The 25,019-nt window shown below is 36.9% G+C and overlaps 1 protein-coding gene across 2 annotated transcripts in view; it reads left to right on the top strand.

The window, feature by feature from the left end:
• ARL6 (ADP ribosylation factor like GTPase 6) overlaps positions 1 to 25,019 on the top strand; it is a 61,855-nt gene that overhangs the window by 36,052 nt on the left and 784 nt on the right. The window contains exons 5-7 of one of the 2 annotated variants that reach the window (XM_065876621.1): positions 9,355 to 9,484; positions 20,732 to 20,787; positions 20,919 to 20,931. In XM_065876621.1, the coding sequence (XP_065732693.1) occupies positions 9,355 to 9,484; positions 20,732 to 20,787; positions 20,919 to 20,931 (199 nt within the window). The remainder of the gene's footprint in view (positions 1 to 9,354; positions 9,485 to 20,731; positions 20,788 to 20,918; positions 20,932 to 25,019) is intronic. The other variant, XM_065876623.1, reaches the window with a different exon arrangement.

Raw genomic sequence — 25,019 nt, 5'->3', positions numbered from 1 at the left:
GTTTATGGTTTTATTAATTTTCCAAGAACCAGCTTTAGGTTTTGGTACTTTCCTCTGTGGGTGTGTCTTTTTTAAAACTTCATTAATTTCTGCTCTTTTTTTATTAAGAACTTTCATTTTTATTATGAACTTTCTGTATTTAAATTGAATCTTTTTCAGATGTAAGTGGAAATTGTTGATTTTACACCTTTCTTTTCTAATAAAGCATTTTACACCTTTTATAATAAAAACATTTAAAGCAATACATATTTTCTGAGTATTTAGCTATATCTCACAAATTTTGATATATTTCTTTTCTTTATTATTTGACTCAAAGTATTTTCCAGGCTTAACCTTGTAAATTCTTCTTTGATGCTTGGATTATTTAGTAGTGTATTATTATTTAATTTCCCAAATATTTGGGAATTTTCTAGGTATACTTTTGTGATTGATTTCTGATTTAATTCCATGTGATCAAAGAACCTATTCTGCATGATTTTTATTCTTAGAAATATATGACCTAACATATACGATTGAGTGTGGTGAATGTTCCATCTGCAATTACGTAGAATGTATATCTTGCTCTTCTTGGCTGAAGAGTTCTATAAATGTCAGTTGATAGTGTTATTCACTTCTTCCACATCCTTTCTTTATTGAGGTATAGTTGATGTGTTAATACAATATCATATAAGTTTCAGGTATACAGCATAGTGATTCACAATATTTTAAAGTTATGTTCCATTTATAGTTAATATAAAATATTGGCTATATTCCCTGTGTTGTACAATATATTCTTGTAGCTCATTTATACATAGTAGTTTGAACCTCTTAATCTCCTACCCCTACCTTGCTCCTCCACCTTCCCTCTCCTGAGTGGTGACCACTAGTTTGTGCCCTACATCTGCGAGTCTGTTCCTTTTATGTTATATTCACTAGCTTGTCATATTTTTTAGATTCCACATATAAGTGATATCATACAGTATTTGCCTTTCTCTGTCTGACTTATTTCACTCAGCATAATACCCTTCAAGTCCATCCATGTTGCAAATGGTGATATTTAATTCTTTTTCATGGCTGAGTAGTATGCCATTGTATATACGTACCACATCTTCTTTATCCATTCATCTGCTGATGGACACATAGGTTGCTTTCATATCTTGACAACTATGAACACTAGGGTGCATATATCATTTCGAATTAGTGTTTGGGGTTTTTTTTTGATAAATACCCAAGAGTGGAATTGCTGACTCATATGACAGTTCTATTTTTAGTTTTCTGAAAAACCTCCATACTGTTTTCCATAGTGGCGGCACCAATTTACAGTCCAACTGGCAGTGTACAAGGGTTTCCTTTCCTCTACATCCACACAAACATTTGTTATTTGTGTTCTTTTTGATGATAGCCATTCTGACAGGTGTGAGGTAATATCTCATTGCAGTTTTAATTTGCATTTCTCAGATGATTAACGATGTTGAGCATCTTTTCATGTGCCTGTTGGTGAGCTGTATATCTTCTTTGGAAAAATGTCTGTTCAATCTTCTGACCATTTTTTAATTGGGTTGTTTGTTATTTTGATGTTGAGTTGTATGAGCTGTTCATATAGTTTGGATATTAACCCCTATTGGTCATATCATTTGCAAATAAGTTCTGCCATTCAGTAGGTTGTCTTTTCATTTTTGTCACTGGTTTCCTTTGTTGTGCAAAAGCTCTTAACTTTAATTAGGTCCCACTTGTTTAGTTTTGCTTTTGTTTCCTTTGATTTAGGAGACAGATCCAAAAAAATATTGCTACAATTTATGTCAAAGAGTGTTCTGCCTGTTTTCTCTTCTAAGAGTTTTATGATTTCAGGTAGGCTTTAATCAATTTTGAGTTTATTTTTAGATGCAGTGTTAGAGAATGTTCTAATTTCATTCTTTTACATGTAGCTGTCTAGTTTTCCCAGAACCACTTATTGAACAGACTGTCTTTTCTCCGTTGTATATTCTTGCCTCCTGTATTTTAGATTAAATGACCATAAGTGCATATGTTTATTTCTGGGCACTCTATCCTAATGTGGTGTATCACAAGGATCAGTGGATCCTTCCACTGATCCATGTGTCTGTTTTTTTGCCAGTACTATACTGTTCTGATTCTTGTAGCTTTGCAGTATAGTCTGAAATCAGGGATCATGACTCCTCCAGTTCTGTTCTTCTTTCCCAAAATTGTTTTGACTATTCAGGGTCTTCTGTGTTTCCATACAAATTTTTAAATTATTTGTTCTAGTTCTGTGAAAAATGCCATTGGTATTTTGACAGGGATTGCACTGAATCTGTATTTTGTCTTGGGTAGTATGGTCTCTTTAACAATATTAATTCTTGCAATCCATGAATACAGTGTATCTTTTCACCTGTTTATGTTATCTTCAGTTTCTTTCATCAGCGTGTTATAGTTTTCTGAGTATAGGTCTTTTACCTCCTTAGGTAGGTTTATTCATAGATATTTTATTCTTTTTGATGCAATTGTAAATGGAATTGTTTCCTTATTTTCTCTTTCTGATAGTTCATTGTTAGTGTATAGAAATGCAACAGATTTCTTTATATTAATTTTGTATCTTGAAAATTTACTGAATTCACTGATGAGCTCTAGTAGTTTTGGGGGTGCATCTTTGGAATTTTCTATGTATAGGATCATGCCATCTGCAAACAGATCCTTGTGATAGTTTTACTTCTTCCTTTCCAATTTGGATTCCTTTTATTTCTTTTTCTTGTCTGACTACTGTTGCTAGGACTTCCAAAACTGTTTTGTATGAAATTGGTGAGAGTGGGCATCCTTGTCTTGTTCTTGATCTTAGAGGAAATGCTGTCAGCTTTTCACCATTGAGTATGATGTTAGCTGTGGACTTGTCATATGTGGCCTTTATTATGTTGAGGTATGTTCCCTCTGTACCCACCCTCTAGAGAGTTTTATAATCATTAATGAATACTGAATTTATTTCAAAGCTTTTTCTGCATCTATTGAGATGATCATATGGTTTTTATTCTTGAACTTGTTAATGTGGTGTATCACAATGATTGATTTGTTGGTATTGAAAAATCCTTTCATCCCTGGGTTGAATCCCACTTGATCATGATTCTTTTGATGTATTGTTGCATTAGTTTGCTAATATTTTGTTGAGGACTTTTGCATGTATGTTCATCAGTGATATTGGCCTGTAATTTTGTGTGTGTGTGTGTGTGTGTGTGCACGTGTGTGTGTGATATCTTTGTCTGGTTTTGGTATTAGGGTGGTGCTAACCTCATAGAATGAGTTTGGAAGCGTTCCTTCCTCTGCACATTTTGGAATAGTTTGAGAAAGATTGGTGTTAATTCATCTCTAAATATTTGATAAAGTTCACCTGTGAAGCCACCTGGTCCTAGATTTATATTTGTTGGAATTTTTTTTTTTTTTTTTTACTACTGACTCAATTTTGTTACTGGTAATTGGTCTGTTTATATTTTCTATTTCTTCTTGGCTCAGTCTTGGGAGACTGTACATTTCTAGAAATTTGTCCAGTTTTTCCAGGTTATCCATTTTATTGGCATATAGTTGCTCATGGTAGTCTCTTATGATCCTTTGTATCTCTATGGTGTTGGTTTTAACTTCTCCTTTTTCATTTCTTATTTTATTGATTTGGGCCCTCTTCATTTTTTTCTTAATACATCTGGCTAAAGGTGAATCAATTTTGTTTATCTTTCAAAGAACTAACTTTTAGTTTCATTGATCTTTTCTGCTGCCTTTTTAGTCTCTATTTCATTTATGTCTGCTCTGATCTTTACTATTTCCTTCCTTCTGCTAACTTTCAGCCTTGTTCTTCTTTTTCTGATTCTTTTAGGTGGTAGGTTAGGTTGTTTATTTGAGATTTTTCTTGTTTCCTGAGGTAAGCTTGTATCAATATAAACTTACCTGTTAGAACTGCTTTTGTTGTGTCACGTAGATTTTGGATCCTCGTGTTTTCATTTTCATTTGTCTCCAGGTATTTTTTGATTTCCTCTTTGATTCCTTCAGTGATCCATCAGTTGGTTGGTAGCATATTGTTTAGCCTCCACGTGTTTCTGTTTTTTGCAATTTTTTTTCTTGTAGTGATTTCTAGTCTCATAACATTGTAGTTGGAAAATATGCTAGATATGATTTAAGTTTTCATAAATTTACTGAGGCCTAACATGTGATTTATCCTGGAGAATGTTTCTTGTGTACTTGAAAAGAATGTGTATTCTCCTGCTTTTGGGTGGAATGTCGTGTATATATCTATTAAGTCCATTGATCTAATGTGTCTTTTAAGGCTAGTGTTTCCGTATTGACTTTCTTTCTGAATGATCTGTCCATTGATGGAAGGGGCACTTAAAGACCCCTACTATTATTGTGTTACTGTCAATTTCTCTATTTACATCTGTCAATATTTGCTTTATGTATTTAACTGCTTCTATGTCGGGTGCATACATATTTACAATTGTTATATCTCCTTGGATTGATTCCTTGATCATTATGTAATGTCCTTCTTTGTCTCTTATAACAGTCTTCACTTTGAAGTCTATTTTGTCTGATATAAATATTGCTTTCCTTGCTTTGTTTTGATTTCCATTTTTGTATGGAATACCTTTTTCCATTCCCTCACTTTCAGCCTGTGTGTGCCTTTAGATCTGAAGTAAGTCTCTTGTAGGCAGCATATGTACAGGTCTTCTTTTTGTATCCATTCAGCCATTCTATGTCTTTTTGTATCCATTCAGCCATTCTATGTCTTTTGAGTGGAGCACTTAAGTCATTTGCATTTAAAGTAATTATTGGGCTTCCCTGGTGGCGCAGTGGTTGAGAGTCCACCTGCCGATGCAGGGGACATGGGTTTGTGCCCCAGTCCGGGAAGATCCCACATGCTGCGGAGTGGCTGGGCCCGTGAGCCATGGCCGCTGAGCCTGCGCGTCCAGAGCCTGTGCTCTGCGACGGGAGAGGCCACAACAGTGAGAGAGGCCCACGTACCGCAAAAAAAAATAAATAAAAATAAAGTAATTATTGATAATATATGTTCTTATTGATATTTTATTCATTGTTTTAGGTTATTTTCATATCTCTTTTTTGTTCCTTTCTTCTTTTGTTCTCTTGTGATTTGATGACTCTCTTTAGTGTTATATTTAGACTCCTTTTCTTTTTTTGGGTGTATATCTATTACAGATTTTTGGTTTGTGGTTATCATGAGATATATATGTATGTATGTATATGCATATATGTATATTTGTTTTAAGTTGCTGATATCTTACTTTCAAATGCATTTTAACAAGCCTGCATTTGTACTTTCCTCCCCTCGTGATTACTGTTGCTGATATCATATTTTGCATCTAATTGTTTTGTGTATCCCTTAACTGCTTATCGAGGATATAGATGATTTTACTACTTTTGTCTTTTAACCTTCTACTACCTTTGTGCATAGATGGTTTCTTATCTTTGCTATACATTTGCTTTTACTGATGAGCTTTTTCCGTTCATGCTTTTCATCTTTCTCATTGTGTCTTTTTCTTGTTCACTTAGGGAAGTTCCTTTAATATTTCTTGTAAAGCTGTTTTGGTGGTGCTGAACTCTTTTAGCTTTTGCTTGTTTGTGAAACTTTTGATTTCTCCATCAGATCTGAATGAGAACTTTACAGGGTGGAATATTCTTGGTTGTAGGTCTTTCACCTTATCACTTTAAATATATCCTGCCACTCCTTTCTAGCCTTCAGAGTTTCTGCTGAAAAGTCAGCTGATGGCCCTATGGGACTTCTGCTGTATGTTACTCATTGCTTGTCTCTTGCTGCTTTTAATATTCTCTCTTTATCTTTAATTTTTGCCATTTTAATTACAATGTCTTGGTGTGCTCTTCTTTGAGTTAGTCGTGTATGGAACTTTGTATTTCCTGGACTTGGATGTCTGTTTCCTTTCCCAGGTTAGGAAAGTTTTTCAGCTATTAGGCTTTCAAATATGTTCTCAGACCTTTTCTCTATCTCTTCTTTTTCTGGTACCCTCATAATGCAAATATTAGTGTGCTTGATGTTGTCACAGAGGTCTCTTAAACTGTTCTCATGTTTTTTCATTCTGTTTTCTTTTTTCTGTTCCACATCAGTGGTTTCCACTACTCTATCTTCCAGGTCGCTGATCTGTTCCTCTGTATCATTTAGTCTACCGTTGATTCCTTCTAGTGTATTTTTCATTTCAGTTATTGTATTCTTCATCTCTGGTTGTTCTTTATATTTTGTAACTCTTCATTAAAAACTTCTAATTTCTCTCTCTGTGCATCCGTTCTTCTCCTGAGTTCTTTGATCATCTTTATAATCACTACCCTAAGCTCCTTCTCAAGTAGACTTCCTTGCTCCACTTCACTTAGTTCTTATTTTGGAGTTTTATTTTGTTCTTTTGTTTGGAACATGTTGTTCTGTCACTTCATTTTCCCTAACTTTCTGTTTTTATTTTTGTGTATCTGATAGGTTGGTTATATTCACCAACCTTGAAGACGTGGCCTTTTGTAAGAGATGTCTTATGTCTCAACAGTACACTCCTCTCTTGTCACCAGAGCTATATGCTCTAGGAGTTCCCCCCCATGAGGCTGTATGGGTCCTTCTGTTGTGTCGGGCTAACTGTGTGGGTAGTTTCGTAGGCCTGGTTGGCTCCTGGTTCATTGGTTGCCAGGTCCTGCTTTGTGTGGAGGCTGATGGCCACTGGTTGGCAGGATCAGCTCTCGAGGTAGCTGACTGCATAAACTCAAGAGGCCCTAGGGCTACAGCTGGTTTACTGGTGGGCGGAGTCAGAGTCCAGGAGATCCTGGGGCTGTTGCCTGCCCACTGGTGGCTGAAGCCACGTCCTGGAGCTAGTGCTGGCCTACTGGCAGGCAGAGCCAAGTCCTGGGTTCTGGTTGCAGGGCCCAGGGGTCCCATAGCAGGTGTTGAATCGCTGGTGGGTGGGGCCAGTTCCTGACACAGTTGGATATGGGGCCCAGGGTGTCTTGAAGCTTGTGTTCACCCGCTAGTGGGCAGGGCCAGGGCCCAGCCAGTCCCAGAGCAGGGTCTGGCCAGGGCAAGGCTGGGATAAGCTAGAGAAGGATTCCAAAATGAGCTTACTGGCACCAGTGTCCACATGGTACAACGAGTTCCCCAAAATGGCTGCCTCCGGTGTCTTTGTCCCCAGGGTGAGCTTTACCTCTCCAAGATCAGCAAAGTAGGTCTGACCCAGGTTCCTATCAAATTACTGCTTCTGCCCAGAGTCCTGAAGCCCATGAGAGTTTGTGTGCACCCTTTAAGAGTAAAGTCTCTATTTCCCCCAGTTCTCTGGGTCTCCCAAAAGTGAGCCCTTCTGGCCTCCAAAGACAAATGCTCTGGGGATTCATCTTCCCAGTGCAGGACCCCTGGGCTCAGGTGCCTAGCATGGGGCTCAGACCTGTCCCTCCTTTGGGAAAACCTCTGCAGTTATAATTATTCACTCATTTGTGGCTCACCTACCCAGGGGTATGGGATTTGACTATATCTCTACTCCACCCCTCCTACCCATCGCATTGTGATTCCTTCTTTATGTATTTAGTTGTAGAATATCCTTTCTGATATATTCCGGTCTTTTTCATTGATGGCTATTCTGCAAACAGTTGTGATTTTGGTGTGCCCATGAGAGGAAGTGAACTCCATTTTGCACCTGAGAGAGTAGAGAATAAACTGCCTGGGGACAGTCCGGGAAATGAAGGCTCTGTGCCGCAGTTTAAGATAATCATCTGGGGCAAGCAGCAGTACAGCCAGGCATCAGATGTCAGGGGGTGTGGACAGGGAGCCTTTTCCTCCCACAGACGCCACCCAAAGTTGCTTCCTCATTCAGTCCTGTGGAAAACAATCACACATCTCCCACAATCTTATTGATTTTTTTTTGTCTACTTGTCTATCAATTTCTAAAAGAGGGGTGTTGAAGTGTCCACTATGATTGTGAATTTATTTGATTTCCCTTTAATATTCTCAAATTTTGCTTTATGTATTTGGAAGCTTGTCTCTTAGATACACACTTAAAATTGTTTTGTCTTCTTGATTCACCTTTTTATAATTTTTAAATGGCTTTCTTTTTCTTTGCTAATACCCTTTGTATATTGAATACTACTTTGTCTGATACTGGTGTAGCCATGCCAGTTCTCTTACACCTAAGCATATGCATAATATGTTTTGCAAGCCTTTTACTTTCAACTTGTTTGTCCTTATGTTCAAAGTGTGCTTCTTGTAAACTTCATATCTTACTTCATATCTTTCTTTTTTATCTACTCTGAAATTCTCTGCTCCAGGATAAATTCCAGCTGGACTAAATATTTAAATATAAAAATTACACTATTACAGCAGTGGAAGAAACTATGGGAGAATTTTTAAATTAGAAATTTACATATCCTTTGACCCAGCAACTCCACTTCTCAAATTTATCCTATAGATGTTCTAGCCCCTGTACAAATTTTTGTATGTACAAGTTTATTCATTATAACATTGCTTATAGTTGTAAATATTGGCAACAACACAAATATATCTCAGTTGGGTACTAGACACATAAATTATGGTACGTAGTACTGAAAGACAGGACATTCACAACTGTTAAAATAATGACGAAACTGCTCTCTGTATGTACTGATATGGGGTAATCTCCAAGCTATGAAATTAAGTGAAAAGCAAAAGGTGTAAAATAATGAGAATAGTCTGCTGTAAGAATAATATATAATAATTGTTTTCAAATATGTAAAATATTCATAAAAAGATGCCAGGATGCCAAGAAACAGATGATGATATGGGTTGCCTCTTGTAGGGAGGACAGGTGTATGGACTAGGACAAAGGTGGGAGGGAGGAGATTCTTTTGCTGCATATAGTTTTGTCTCTTCTGAATTTTGAACTATTTAAATGTATTATGTATTCAAAAGTAAAAAAAAAATGCTCCCCAAATTGTAACAAGGTAAAAACATCTTGTTAAAGTATCTAGGTTACTTATAATGCTGCAACTAAAATATAAAACCAAGATCCATTTTATACTCCTACTTCTGTTTGAAGTTGACCTCTTTTTTTTGTTGACAGTAAAAATGAAACCCAAAATGTTTGACCCTTTTCTAGGTGCTGTTCAGTAACTGTTTAATGAGCCCCCGACTCCCACCTCATCCATCTTTAGTTTACAGTTCCAACCAGAGGGCAGATAATCTTAAGAATAGGTATTTTTAAAATTCTCCTGTCACTCAAATACATGCTTCACAGTATATGTCTTTAAATGTTTATGTATGTGTGATATGGGAAGAAGTGGTTGGAAAACAATTTCATTGGATTACAGTTTTAAGGATTTGGGAGAAAATAACCCAAAAAGCTGGAAATGTGATGATAGCCTTATTTTCTCTTTTAGATATTAAGCACCGCCGAATACCAATTTTATTCTTTGCGAACAAAATGGATCTTAGAGATGCAGTGACATCTGTAAAAGTGTCTCAATTGCTGTGTTTAGAGAACATCAAAGATAAACCATGGCATATTTGGTAAAGTTTTATATTTACTTTTCATTTTATCATTCTGAAAAAAATCTCCAAACTTTAAGGGTTTCTTCCAAGCTCACTTTATAAGTGGTAAGATGTAAGGTAAAGATTTTGTTTTATAGAATCGTGGCTTGCAGGTATTCATTAATATATTACTGTTAAAACCTTTCAAATCTTTTCAGGGATAGACAAATAAAAACAACTCTTTAAAAGAACAACTTAACCAACCCACTTACTCACCCAAGTTCAGCCACACTGATATCCTTCTGCACATTGAATCAGCCAACCACAGTCCCACCTCAAGGTGTTTGTACTTGTTACTCACATTGTCGGAATCATTCTTTAAAATAATTTTCCTGCTTGTTATTGCAGTTCCTTCAGGAAAGAGACCTCTCTTAATAACTCTGAAGCATCACTATACCTTACCCCCATCTCTTGTTTTTTCCTTACTTTGCTTTACTTTTGTATTTCCATATGACCCCTTCTTCTTTTATTTTTTGTTTTATAGTCTGTCTTCCTACACTAGTGCATTAGTACCATGAGAGCTGGGATTTCATTGATTTTGTTTACTCTGTAACCCCCAGAATAGTAATGGTACCTGCTACTTAGTAGATACACAATAAGTATTTGTTGATATGAATAAATAGAAATGCAAAAATTAATATTATTTGGACATACTAATAAGGTTGAACTCTTAAATAATTAGTGTCTGAAATTATTATACATTGTTTATTTGGAAAGCAGTTTCTTACTAATATATATAACTCCAGTGTGCCTTTCTACCAAAATATTCCAACGAGGATAACCAGAAGTTATATATTAGTATTTTAAAGCCTACCACTACCTTATGTTAAATTAACCTTCCTTCTATCCACCTGCTTACCTCTCTATGCTGAAGGATATCCTTCTCTTGCCATTTTTCCCCTTTTTATAAGAAGATATCTATAGAGCAAGGCTGAACACAAAACAAGGAAGTGGTAGAGCTCAGAGAAGAACTTTAAGAGCTAACCTTGGTGCTGAAAAGAGAAGAGCTTGAGAAAGCCCTTGAAACTTTTCTGTACCCAAGGCTTCATATCTCAAGTAAAACCCTCCTTACTTTGGAAATCAGAGGAAAAGTCAGTGTTTACTAAATGATTCTTGAGTTGGAATTTGAGGTTTTATGGTTTTTGGTTGGTGAAGAAAGGAGGGACTTGGGGTAGAGAAATATCTTGAGATAGAACCTTTGTATTTTTGTATATCATGCTTAAATTGATAACATCTGAAGTTGAATAATTTTTAATTTTTGCATTAAGTGTTGTGATTGCTTTGATAGAAAGTACAACATTCAAAACATAGGTCTAATTAGTAAAAGATGCAGTCCTCTTAATTTCGAAGTAGAAATTAATTTTATAAATGGAAAAATCTCTTTCTACTTAAAATAATTAGTAATTGAATTTTAACAGATTTATTGTGACACCTGAATATTTTTTAGTGAGAGAAAAAAGTAATACCTGATGCTAAAAGGATATGGACTTATAACATATTACCAGTTTCTATATTCCACAACTTATAGAAGAATACCAAGTTTTTCTTTTGAATTTATCTAAAATTTTGACTTCTCCTTAATTCAAACTGGACATCTCACTACGTTCCAATTAGTGTTTCACTTGTTAAGTTTGTTTTTATCTTTTGCAATGTTTTTAAAGCATGGATGAAATTAAAAATACATTTATCCGTTAATTTTAGAGAAAGAAAGTAGCACTCAGTGATGCAGAGATAAAATATTGCATCTCTCTTGTCTTAGGTACAAGTAAATTTGGTAGGTAAAGAAGAGCTCATAGAGAAATATAGTCTGGAAAATTAAAGGAAAAATTTTTGGGTTTATTTTTGACCAGTGTACTAAACATATAGTCAACTCTGATTTTCAGGTCTGATTGTGTTATTGTTCTTCCAGTGTGTTCTTTGACTAAGTCCCTGGTGTGATATATGTACGTATTTACTTTTTTACTATCTTGTGAGGGAGACAAATAATAAAACAGGTAAATAGATGTATAAAATGTCAGTTGGGAGGATGAAAAAAATGAAGTAGAGGGTGGAGACCTTGAAGATGGCGGAAGAGTAAGACGCGGAGATCGCCTTCCTCCCCATGGATACACCAGAAATACATCTACACGTGGAACAACTCCTACAGAACACCTACTGAAGGCTGGCAGAAGACCTCAGACCTCCCAAAAGGCAAGAAACTCCCCACGTACCTGGGTAGGGCAAAAGAAAAAAAGAAAAAACAGAGACAAAAGAATAAGGACGACACCTGCACCAGTGGGAGGGAGCTGTGAAGGAGGAAAAGTTTCCACACACTAGGAAACCGCTTCACGGGCGGAGACTGCGGGAGGCGGAGGGGGGAGCTTCGGGACCGCGGAGTAGTGCACAGCGACGGGTGCGGAGGGCAAAGCGGAGAGATTCCCGCACAGAGGATCGGTGCCGACCGGCACTCACCAGCCCGAGAGGCTTGTCTGCTCACCCGCCGGGGCGGGCGGGGCTGCGAGCTGAGGCTCCGGTTTCGGTTTTGGACAGAGCGCAGGGAGAGGACTGGGGTTGGCGGCTTGAACATAGCCTGAAGGGGTTAGTGCACCACGACTAGCCGGGAGGAGTTCGGGGAAAAGCCTGCACCTGCCGAAGAGGCAAGAGACTTTTTCTTCCCTCTTTGTTTCCTGGTGCGTGAGGAGAGGGGTTTAAGAGCGGTGCTTAAAGGAACTCCAGAGACGGGCGCGAGCCGCGTCTAAAAGCGCGAACCCCAGAGACGGGCGGGAGACACTAAGGCTGCTGCTGCCGCCACCAAGGGGCCTGTGTGCGAGCACAGGTCACTCTCCACACCCCTCTTCCGCGGAGCCTGTGCAGCCCGCCACTGCCAGGTTCCCGGGATCCAGGGACAACTTCCCTGCGAGAACGCACGGCAGGCCTCAGGCTGGTGCAACGTCACGCCGGCCTCTGCCGCAACGTCACGTCGCCTCTGCCGCCACAGGCCCGCCCCGCACGCAGTGCCCCTCCTTCCCCCATCCCCCAACCCCCGGCCTGAGTGAGCCGGAGCCCCCGAATCAGCAGCTCCTTTAACCCCGTCCTGTCTGAGCAAAAAACAGACGCCCTCCAGCGACGTACACGCAGAGGCAGGGCCAAATCCAAAGCTGAGCTCCTGTGAGCTGGGAGAACAAAGAGAAAGGGAAATCTCTCCCAGCAGCCTCAGAAGCAGTGGATTAAAGCTCCACAATCAACTTGATATACCCTGCATCTGTGAAATACCTGAATAGACAAGGAATGATCCCAAATTGAAGAGGTGGAATTTAGGAGCAAGATCTATGATTTTTTTCCCTTTTCCTCTTTTTGTGAATGTGTATGTGTATGCTTCTGTGTGAGATCTTCTGTGTATACTCTTGCTTCCACCATTTGTCCTAGGGCTCTATCCGTCCATGGTTTTTTTTTTTTTTTTTCCTTAATAATTAATTTTAATTGTAATAACCTTATTATACTTTACCTTAGTTCTTTCTTTCTTTCCTTCCTTCCTTCCCTCCTTTAGACAACGAATAACCCCAAATTGAGGAGGTGGTCTCTGAGAGCAAGATTTATGATTTTTCCCCCTTTACCTCTTTTTGTGAAGGTGTATGTGTATGCTTCTGTGTAAGATTTTCTCTGTATAGCTTTGCTTCCAACATCTGTCCTAAGGTTCTATCCGTCCCTTTTTTTTTTCTAAATATTTTTTAATTGAATAACTGTATTATACTTTATTTTATTTTTACTGTATCTTCTTTCTTTCTGTCTTTTTTCCTTCTTTCCCTCCTTCCTTCCTTCCTTCCTCCCTCCCTCCCTCCCTCCCTCCCTCCTTTCTTTCCTTCTTTGCTTCTTTCTTCCTTCCTTCCTTTCCTCCTTTCCTTCTTTCTTTCCTCATACTTCTACTAATTCTCTCTACTTTTTCTCCCTTTTATTCTGACCCGTGTGGATGAAAGGCTCTTGGTGCTGCAGACAGGAGTCAGGGCTCTGCCTCTGAGGTAGGAGAGCCAACTTCAGGACACTGGTCAACAAGAGACCTCCCAGCTCCACATAATATTAAACGGCAGAAATCTCCCAGAGACCTCCATCTTAACACCAGCACCCAGCTTCACTCAACTACCAGCAAGCCACAGTGCTGGACAACCTATGCCAAACAACTAGCAAAACAGGAACACAACCCCACCCATTAGCAGAGAGGCTGCCTAAAATCATAATAAGGCCACAGACACCCCAAAACAGACCACCAGACGTGAACCTGCCCACTAGAGAGACAAGATCCAGCCTCATCCACCACAACAGAGGCACTAGTCCCCTCCACCAGGAAGCCTACACAACCCACTGAAACATCTTTAGCCACTGGAGACAGACATCAAAAACAACGGGAACTACGAACCTGCAGCCTGCAAAAAGGAGACCCCAAACACAGTAAGATAAGCAAAATGAGAAGACAGAAAAACACACAGCAGATGAAGGAGCAAGATAAAAATGCACCAGACCTAACAAATGAAGAGGAAATAGGCAGTCTACCTGAAAAAGAATTCAGAATAACGATAGTAAGGATGATCCAAAATCTTGGAAGTAGAATGGACAAAATGCAAGAAACAGTTAACAAGGACCTACAAGAACTAAAGATGAAACACGCAACGATGAACAACGCAATAAATGAAATTAAAAGTAGTCTAGATGGGATCAATAGCAGAATAACTGAGGCAGAAGAACGGATAAGTGACCTGGAAGATAAAATAGTGGAAATAACTACTGCAGAGCAGAATAAAGAAAAAAGAATGAAAAGAACTGAGGACAGTCTAAGAGACCTCTGGGACAACATGAAACGCACCAACATTCGAATTATAGGGGTTCCAGAAGAAGAACAGAAAAAAAAGGGACTGAGAAAATATTTGAAGAGATTATAGTTGAAAACTTCCCTAATATGGGAAAGGAAGTAGTTAATCAAGTCCAGGAAGCACAGAGAGTCCTATACAGGATAAATACAAGGAGAAATACGCCAAGACACATATTAATCAAACTGTCAAAATTTAAATACAAAGAAAGCATATTAAAAGCAGCAAGGGAAAAACAACAAATAACACACAAGGGAATCCCCATAAGGTTAACAGCTGATCTCTCAGCAGAAACCCTACAAGCCAGAAGGGAGCGGCAGGACATACTGAAAGTGATGAAGGAGAAAAACCTGCAACCAAGACTACTCTACCCAGCAAGGATCTCATTCACATTTGGTGGAGAAATTAAAACCTTTACAGACAAGCAAAAGCTGAGAGAGTTCAGCACCACTAAACCAGCTTTACAACAAATGCTACAGGAACTTCTGTAGACAAGAAACACAAGAGAAGGAAAAGACCTATAATAACGAACCCAAAACAATATAGAAAATGGGAATAGGAACATACATATCGATAATTACCTTAAATGTAAATGGACTAAATGCTCCCACCAAAAGACACAGATTGGCTGAATGGATACAAAAACAGTACCCATATATATGCTGTCTACAAGAGACCCACTTCAGACCTAGAGACACATACAGACTGAAAGTAAGGGGATGGAAAAAGATATTCCATGCAAATGGAAACCAAAAGAAAGCTGGAGTAGCAATTCTCATATCAGACAAAGTAGACTTTAAAATAAGGACTATTAAAAGAGACAAAGAAGGACACTACATAATGATCAAGGGATCGATCCAAGAAGAAGATATAACAATTGTAAATATTTATGCACCCAACGTAGGAGCACCTCAATACATAAGGCAAATACTGACAGCCATAAACGGGAGATCAACAGTAACACATTCATAGTAGGGGACTTTAACACCCCACTTTCACCCATGGACAGATCATCCAAAATGAAAATAAATAAGGAAACACAAGCTTTAAATGATACATTAAACAAGATGGACTTAATTGATATTTATAGGACACTCCATCCAAAAACAACAGAATACACATTTTTCTCAAGTGCTCATGGAACATTCTCCAGGGTAGATCATATCTTGGTTCACAAATCAAGCCTTGGTAAATTTAAGAAAATTGAAATTGTATCAAGTATCTTTTCTGACCACAACGCCATGAGACTAGATATCAATTACAGGAAAAGATCTGGAAAAAATACAAACACATGGAGGCTAAACAATACACTACTTAATACTGAAGTGATCACTGAAGAAATCAAAGAGGAAATAAAAAAATACCTAGAAACAAATGACAATGGAGACACAACGACCCAAAACCTATGGGATGCAGCAAAAGCAGTTCTAAGGGGGAAGTTTATAGCAATACAAGCCCACCTTAAGAAGCAGGAAACATCTCGAATAAACAACCTAATCTTGCACCTCAAGCAATTAGAGAAAGAAGAAGAAAAAAACCCCAAAGCTAACAGAAGGAAAGAAATCATAAAAATCAGATCAGAAATAAATGAAAAAGAAATGAAGGAAACGATAGCAAAGATCAATAAAACTAAAAGCTGGTTCTTTGAGAAGATAAACAAAATAGATAAACCACTAGCCAGACTCATGAAGAAAAAAAGGGAGAAGACTCAAATCAATAGAATTAGAAATGAAAAAGGAGAAGTAACAACTGACACTGCAGAAATTAAAAAAATCATGAGAGATTACTACAAGCAACTCTATGCCAATAAAATGGACAATCTGGAAGAAATGGACAAATTCTTAGAAATGCACAACCTGCCAAGACTGAATCAGGAAGAAATAGAAAATATGAACAGACCAATCACAAGCACTGAAATTGAAACTGTGATTAAAAATCTTCCAACAAACAAAAGCCCAGGACCAGATGGCTTCACAGGTGAATTCTATCAAACGTTTAGAGAAGACCTAACACCTATCCTTCTCGAACTCTTCCAAAATATAGCAGAGGGAGAAGCACTCCCAAATTCCTTCTACGAGGCCACCATCACCTTGATACTAAAAGCAGACAAGGATGTCACAAAGAAAGAAAACTACAGGCCAATATCACTGATGAACATAGATGCAAAAATCGTCAACAAAATACTAGCAAACAGAATCCAACAGCACATTAAAAGGATCATACACCATGATCAAGTGGGGTTTATTCCAGGAATGCAAGGATTCTTCAATATACGCAAATCTATCAATGTGATAAACCATATTAACAAATTGAAGGAGAAAAACCATATGATCATCTCAATAGATGCAGGGAAAGGTTTCGACAAAATTCAACACCCATTTATGATAAAAAACCCTGCAGAGAGTAGGCATAGAGGGAACTTTCCTCAAAATAATAATGGCCATATATGACAAGCCCACAGCAAACATCATCCTCAATGGTGAAAAACTGAAAGCATTTCCACTAAGATCAGGAACAAGAGAAGGTTGCCCACTTTCACCACTCTTATTCAACATAGTTTTGGAAGTTTTAGCCACAGCAATCAGAGAAGAAAAGGAAATAAAAGGAATCCAAATTGGAAAAGTAGAAGTAAAGCTGTCACTGTTTGCAGATGACATGATACTATACATAGAGAATCCTAAGGATGCTACCAGAAAACTACTAGAGCTAATCAATGAATTTGGTAAAGTAGCAGGATACAAAATTAATGCACAGAAATCTCTGGCATTCCTATATACTAATGATGAAAAATCTGAAAGTGAAATCAAGAAAACACTCCCATTTACCATTGCAACAAAAAGAATAAAATATCTAGGAATAAACCTACCTAAGGAGACAAAAGACCTGTATGCAGAAAATTATAAGACACTGATCAAAGAAATTAAAGATGATACAAATAGATGGAGAGATATACCATGTTCTTGGATGGGAAGAATCAACATTGTGAAAATGACTCTACTACCCAAAGCAGTCTACAGATTCAATGCAATCCCTATCAAACTACCACTGGCATTTTTCACAGAACTAGAACAAAAAATTTCGCAATTTGTATGGAAACACAAAAGACCCCAAATAGCCAAAGCAATCTTGAGAACAAAAAAAGGAGCTGGCAGAATCAGGCTCCCTGACTTCAGACTATACTACAAAGCTACAATAATCAAGACAATATGATACTGGCACAAAAACAGAAAGATAGATCAATGGAACAGGATAGAAAGCCCAGAGATAAACCCACACACATATGGACACCTTATCTTTGATAAAGGTGGCAGGAATGTACAGTGGAGAAAGGACAGCCTCTTCAATAAATGGTGCTGGGAAAACTGGACAGGTACATGTAAAAGTATGAGATTAGATCACTCCCTAACACCATACACAAAAATAAGCTCAAAATGGATTAAAGACCTAAATGTAAGGCCAGAAACTATCAAACACTTAGAGGAAAACATAGGCAGAACCCTCTATGACATAAATCACAGCAAGATCCTTTCTGACCCACCTCCTAGAGTAATGGAAATAAAAACAAAAATAAACAAATGGGACCTAATGAAACTTCAAAGGTTTTGCACAGCAAAGGAAACCATATACAAGACCAAAAGACAACCCTCAGAATGGGAGAAAATATTTGCAAATGAAGCAACTGACAAAGAATTAATCTCCAAAATTTACAAGCAGCTCATGCAGCTCAATAACAAAAAAACAAACAACCCAATCCAAAAATGGGCAGAAGACCTAAGTAGACATTTCTCCAAAGAAGATATACAGAATGCCAACAAACACATGAAAGAATGCTCAACATCATTAATCATTAGAGAAATGCAAATCAAAACTACAATGAGATATCATCTCACACCAGTCAGAATGGCCATCATCAAAAAATCTAGAAACAATAAATGCTGGAGAGGGTGTGGAGAAAAGGGAACCCTCTTGCACTGCTAGTGGGAATGTGAATTGGTTCAGCCACTATGGAGAACAGTATGGAGGTTTCTTAAAAAACTACAAATAGAATTACCATATGACCCAGCAATCCCACTACTGGGCATATACCCTGAGAAAACCAAAATTCAAAAAGAGTCATGTACCAAAATGTTCACTGCAGCTCTAGTTACAATAGTCCAGAGATGGAAACAACCTAAGCGCCCATCATCGGATGAATGGATAAAGAAGATGTGGCACATATATACAATGGAATATTACTCAGCCTTAAAAAGAAATGAAATTGAGCTATTTGTAATGAGATGGATAGACCTAGAGTCTGTAATACAGAGTGAAGTAAGTCAGAAAGAAAAAGGCAAATACCGTATGCTAACACATATATATGGAATTTAAGGGAAAAAAAATGTCATGAAGAACCTAGGGGTAAGACAGGAATAAAGACGCAGACCTACTGGAGAACGGACTTGAGGATATGGGGAGGGGGAAGGGTGAGCTGTGACAGGGTGAGAGAGAGTCATGGACGTGTACACACTAACAAACGTAGTAAGGTAGATAGCTAGGGGGAAGCAGCCGCAAGGCACAGGGATATTAGCTCGGTGCTTTGTGACAGCCTGGAGGGGTGGGATGGGGAGAGTGGGAGGGAGGGAGACGCAAGAGGGAAGACATATGGGAACATATGTAGATGTATAACTGATTCACTTTGTTATAAAGCAGAAACTAACACACCATTGTAAAGCAATTATACCCCAATAAAGATGTTTAAAAAAAAAATGAAGTAGAATAGTAAGAGAAAGAATAATGAATGTGGTCCCTCTCTGAGATCTAATTGAAGTCAGGGAGCAGTTCACACAACGGTTTAGAGGAATAACTTTCCAGATAGAGAGGCCAGCAAGTGAAAAGGCTCTTGGATGAGAATGTGCCCGGTGTTTTCTAGGAACAGCAAGAAGTCCATGCTGGCTGGAACAGAGATCTAGGGGGAAATTGTAGATGAGGCCACTGAGAAATAACCAGGGACCATGTCACATAGGGCGTTGTAGGAAATGGTAAAGACTTTGGCTTTTGTTCCAAGTACAAGTCTTACGATTTATTTGAAAGGAAAGGTAGAATTTAAACATTTGGGAATTATTAGGAAAAGATGCAGGGTTTTTAGTAGGGTAGTGACACCTCCACCAACAGGGAAGAATTTCTTAATGGTACTGTACTCTTGTTTGGGACTAGAAGTTTGTGATAAAATCAATACATTGATCTTACTTGATATAAGTATTTCAGTTACTGATGTTTTGCCATTAATATAGGTAATCCATAGTTTGCTTTGAATAATTGTGTCTCTTATGCTGTTTGTTTCTGTCTTCCTATTTTAAAATAATTTTATGATAAGTAATATTCTTAGTCTAACAAGTAATTCCTTGTTAATTTCTGTTTTGATTAGAATCCAATTAACAGCTTTAAGGTAATTGAGTACATTTTAAAATCATGCTTCAGCACACTAAAAGGAACCCTAATCATTCAGAAAATCTAATTATGTATACTAATTGTTATTATACGATTATATTTTGAAAGGAAATAACTATATCAGTAACATGTTATGAGAAGCTATTAGTCTGTATCTTTGAAAAGGATTATTTGATACCCTAAAAATCTTCTGCATTTTATTATTTTAGTTTATATAAGTTTTTATTATTTATAAAATAATGTCACAGTAAGGATTTAGGTTTACTCTCAAGAATGGAAAGACAATGAAAAGACCCTGTGTTCAGTGTTTTATATCCATATCTCAAATATTTAATTCTTACAATAATCACCTGAGACCAATGGTGATATTTCCCCAGTTTACAGAGGCAGAAACTGAAGGCAGAAGAGTTAAACAACCTATCCAGGTTTTTGAAGCCAATAAACAAAAAACTATGGTTGAAATCTCCTGGAATTTTTTTATTCTACTAGTTTACCAAAGTTACAATTACAGGTTTATGCCTTTTAGATATCAAACTTCATGTCAAATACAGTCACTCCATCCTATGGCTAAATTACAACGGAAGTATAGCATTTCTAATAAATAAATGCTGTTGAATCATTGGGGCTGGTAGGGTGGTGTATTCTATAACACTTTTCCGCTACTGGGACAATAACTCAAAGTGTGTGTTTCATTAATGCCAGTCTAATATTCCTAGAATAGTAACTTTTTAGTGATACACTTTTCCAAATGTCCATATAAATTATGAAAAATTTTCTCGTGTCTTGCTCCTGAACACTTAGACTTTTATATCCTATATATATTCAGTTTCAGTGCTTAGCCAGTTTTGCTCAGATATGTTAGTAGAATATATTAATTTGCTATATGGCAAAATTGTAAGTATTTATTCTTGTAGTTTTATGATGTAACTAAATGGATTTTTTTTTACGGATTTTATTGCAGTGCTAGTGATGCCATAAAAGGAGAAGGATTGCAAGAAGGTGTAGACTGGCTTCAAGGTACATCACAAAATACTGTGCATCTTCAGCATTTATTTCCCTTCCATTCACGTTTTCTTTCCTTCTTTACATTTTATTTTTATTATATCACTGCCTTTCTTCCTCTTGTTTCCGTTTATTTCTGCTATCAGAAAAAACAATACAGTAAGTATCCAATACTTTGCTCCATTTACTTCAATTACATTTTTGTAAAGGATTTATTTAAATAAAGTGCTTACATCAACATGCATGACATCTCTAGAAAATAATTTTAATTTATGGCAACAAATTTCTGTCAGATCTAGTAATAGAAGCACATTTGAAGTTTGGGACAAATTTTAGACCTTACTGTCAATAACTAAAAATAAATCTTCATGACATGTATCGTTCAAGAATCATGCTATACACCATATGTGGCTCCATTTATTCATAGCGTGTTTTTACAACTTTTAATACTCATATTTAGTATTATATATGCTGGTATTCTATTAATGTTTTGTAATCACAGTTCTATTTGTTATTCATCACAATAGCTATCATAAATTAAGATATATCATTTTTCCTAAGGTTACATTGTGTACTAGACACAGGAATGGATTGAAGCACAATGACCCACAGAGAGCAACAAAATGTGAATGTGAATGAAACCAAGTTCTATAGGTCCTTCTTATTACAGGACCCTTGAAGATCAGGCCAAAAAATTTCCATTTTTGAGCAAGACAATTGAGGATGATTTCTATTAGAATCTCCCTGCCCTGAACAAGGGTGAAATAACAAGAGATTATAAATTCTAGCTGTAGTCTTGTGGCTATAAATTTAATTTCTTCTACACAACCCTCTTAATTCCAGTTATTTGTGGTTTTTTTTCTCTTCTGTATGTCATAGTGGATCTAAGAGTAGCCTGCTTGTCCATACATAAAGAGACGTAGTATTTCTTTGGTTCAAAGTACTAAATGTACATCTGATAAATATTTCTATGTGTTATTAGTAAAATGTGGTGTTTTAGGTAACTGCACAGAGCATTGTATTTTTTTCTCTTTCGTGTTGTCATCATGACATTTACCATTAAACTGCAAAGAACCTTCTAGTTATATTTTACAATTAAGTGAAACTTAACTGAGAACCTCTAGTAGTTCTCAGATGAGCTAGTGGGATTTTTCTGTGAACACACCAACTTCATTTCCTAGACTGTGCAAAGAAGTGGTCAAAGTGACCACTCTGGGACTGATTCCCACATAAAACAGATAGGTTACAGAGAAACATTACAGAGAAGACACTAGAAGCATATTTTCAGCCTTTACTTCTTATTTTACAAGTGCTTATTATTGTTCACAGTGGAGATATAGCATGGATGGAAACACCACAATTGCTCATAATATAGTAATTCAAAGCACAGTAACTTACTGAAAATAGGTTGATGGTCATCTGAATTTTAAATTGTAGATCTCTTTTTTTGGGGGGGGGTATTTTGTCTGTAACAATGAGGCCACTAGGTGTCAGTAACGATCCAACATCACAGTGCCACTTGCCAACTCTGGTCTTACCTAATTTTTGTGTCTTTGACTTTTCTGATCCATTATCTTTGCATCTTACCTCCCAAGTCTTTGTAAGAAGGATACTTTATAGGAAAAATTTTTGTGCCCTTGAGTTACCATATTATTTTATGTAACCTTTACAACAATCCTCTGCAAAGTAAGTAGTAGTATCCCCATTTTATGTGGGCAGCGTGGAATAGTAGTAAAAAGCACTTGGGCTTTCAAGTCTAGCAGATTTATTCCACTACTTATTAATTATTAACTAATGTCTCTAATTATCTTATAAAAATAAGTTTCTTCATCTGTAAAATTATAAATAAAATTTCAAAAATTGCCATACAGATTAAATGAAATACTGTATGTGTTAAAGTGCCTACCATAAGAAAGCACTCAAAAAATGTTAAATTTACCCTTTTACCTAACTTCTCCATTTAGTAGAGGAGGAAACTTAGTATGTAGGTTTAAAAGTATATCAGTTTGGTTTTGAGTAGGAGATCCTTTGTTCATAATTTCTATGTAACAGTAAATAGTTTACATTTTTGATGCTTCTAACTGTCTCTCTGGATTTGAAAAGAGGGGAAAACCTATACTGCAAAATAGGTAGCAATAAATATAGGAGACTAGTCTGTGCCTATAACTGTTAACTTATTAGCCAAAAGTTTTTCTGTAAATCTGTGAAGGATGTTCTGAACTTATATCTCTTCATTTTCCTTGCAAAATTCTGAAATTTCCTAGCATGATAAACCAGAAGGCCTGTGGTTCATTTTGGACCAATTTAATCTTATTATTTTAAGTTTACGGTTGAAAAATTGTGGGTAAAACATTAAATGACAGATTTTGTGCCATGATTCCATTCTCTTTTGGAAGAATTCTCAATAATTACCTATGCACTACAGCCAAAGACAAGAACCGATGAGTAGACTATGAAATATTTTTTAAAACCACCAGAGAATATACAGAAACCATTGCAGAGGTAAAGAGAGATATTTATAAAATGAAATCCTCTCATGTGACTAATGAAACTTATTCATTGTATGACTTTATCTGTATGTGAAAAGTTAATAATGCTTCCAGGTTTTAATATAAGAATTTTATAAACTGTGCATATGAGTATTCCAATGAAAGACTGAGGATTGAACACACACTTAGTTTCATCCCCTCTTCAGATCTCACTGACAGCAAAGAGACTTTTGTTTAAAGCCATTTAACCCAAAAAGAATGGGAGCGACAAAAATGGCAACCAAATTTTGAAAGCCAAATATCTGATGAATGTTGAATAACTTAACAGACCTGAGAAAGCGGAATTCTAAGCTAGCACTGGAGAAAGCTGGAAAGCATCCTAATTTACATTGCAGATCCCCTCAAAGGCTCAGAAATTGATGGAAATTGGAAATAAGGATGAAGTGAGACAGAAAGGAGAAGACAGTTATACATCCTTGCCCCAAAAGAAGATTGAAGTTTCATTCTTTGCAGAGAGCCAAATAGTATCCCTGGACTGGAGAACACCAAGCACAACTGTATGTTGGCATGCTGACCTGAAAATGAGGAGTAACTGAAAGTTTCATACTGAAGGTTATAACTGTCTTCTGCCTTCTCCTATTTCTCCTAGAAGACACTGGCAATAGGTAGGAGATAGCAAGTCAACTTTGAGGAGTCAGACCAGACTAAGAGAAAAGACCTAAAGGTATTAACATCAGAAATTCTCAAGGAAACGGCTTAGCTAGATACACTAGACTGAAGATCACTTTTGACAAGCCTCACACATGTAACAAAATTCCAATCAGCTTTATAGTGTTCACCCATACATATGAGAAGATAGCAAAAGATCACCAAGTATTTGAAGATCAAAACATTAGAATTATGGAACATAAACAAAAAAGCAGATTAGAAGAAGACTATTTAGGGAGAACATTTCAAAAAACTATTAGAGTAGCTTCAAAGAGATAAGAGCGAATGTATTACTTTCATGAATATGACAAGAATACTACTTGAAAAAGAACAAAGAACAAAAAAAATGAGTTCTTGGAAAATAAGAATAGTAGAAATGGAAAACTCAATAAAAAGAAGATAAAAAAGAGACAATCTCTCAGAAGGTGCAAAAAAGACAAAGAATGGAAAGAAAAGATAAAGTAAGGAGTCATTTTAGGAGGCTCAATAACCTAATAAGAAGTTCTAAAAGAGAGAACAGAGAGAAGAGAGGGGAGAAAGTCATCAAATAAATCATCAAACAGTATTTTCCAGAACGAAAGGATGAGTTTTTAGTTGCAAGGCCCCTTGAGAGCCCAATGCAGTGGATGAAAATATTCCCACACCAAGGTGCATCATTATTAAAATCGATACTGTAAGACAGAGGAAGATTCTACAAGTTTCCTGAGAAGAAAATAAGAGGTTTCATCTAGAGGATAAGGAAACAAAGTAGCAACAGACTTCTCACCAGCAACACTTGGAAGCAATGCCTGGAAGAATCTAAGGAGAAAATAATATTTGCCGGCGGTATCAGTGTATTATAATTGTATAATTAAGACATCTTCAGCCATGTAAAGTCTGAAGAGTTCACTTTCTATACCATTTACTAAGGTAGCCACTGAGGTGTACTGATCAAAAACAAAAGAATAAACCAACAAGAAAAAAAAATAGGGGAAATCTGCACAAGAGAGTTGGGAAGGAATCCCTAGGATGATAGTGGAGATCCTGGAGTGATAATGAAAGATCTCATAT

Source organism: Phocoena phocoena, chromosome 4 (assembly GCF_963924675.1).
Source record: "Phocoena phocoena chromosome 4, mPhoPho1.1, whole genome shotgun sequence".
Lineage (NCBI taxonomy): Eukaryota > Metazoa > Chordata > Mammalia > Artiodactyla > Phocoenidae > Phocoena > Phocoena phocoena.
Note: the sequence above shows the minus strand (reverse complement) of the source record. Positions and strands in the feature narration are given on the sequence as shown.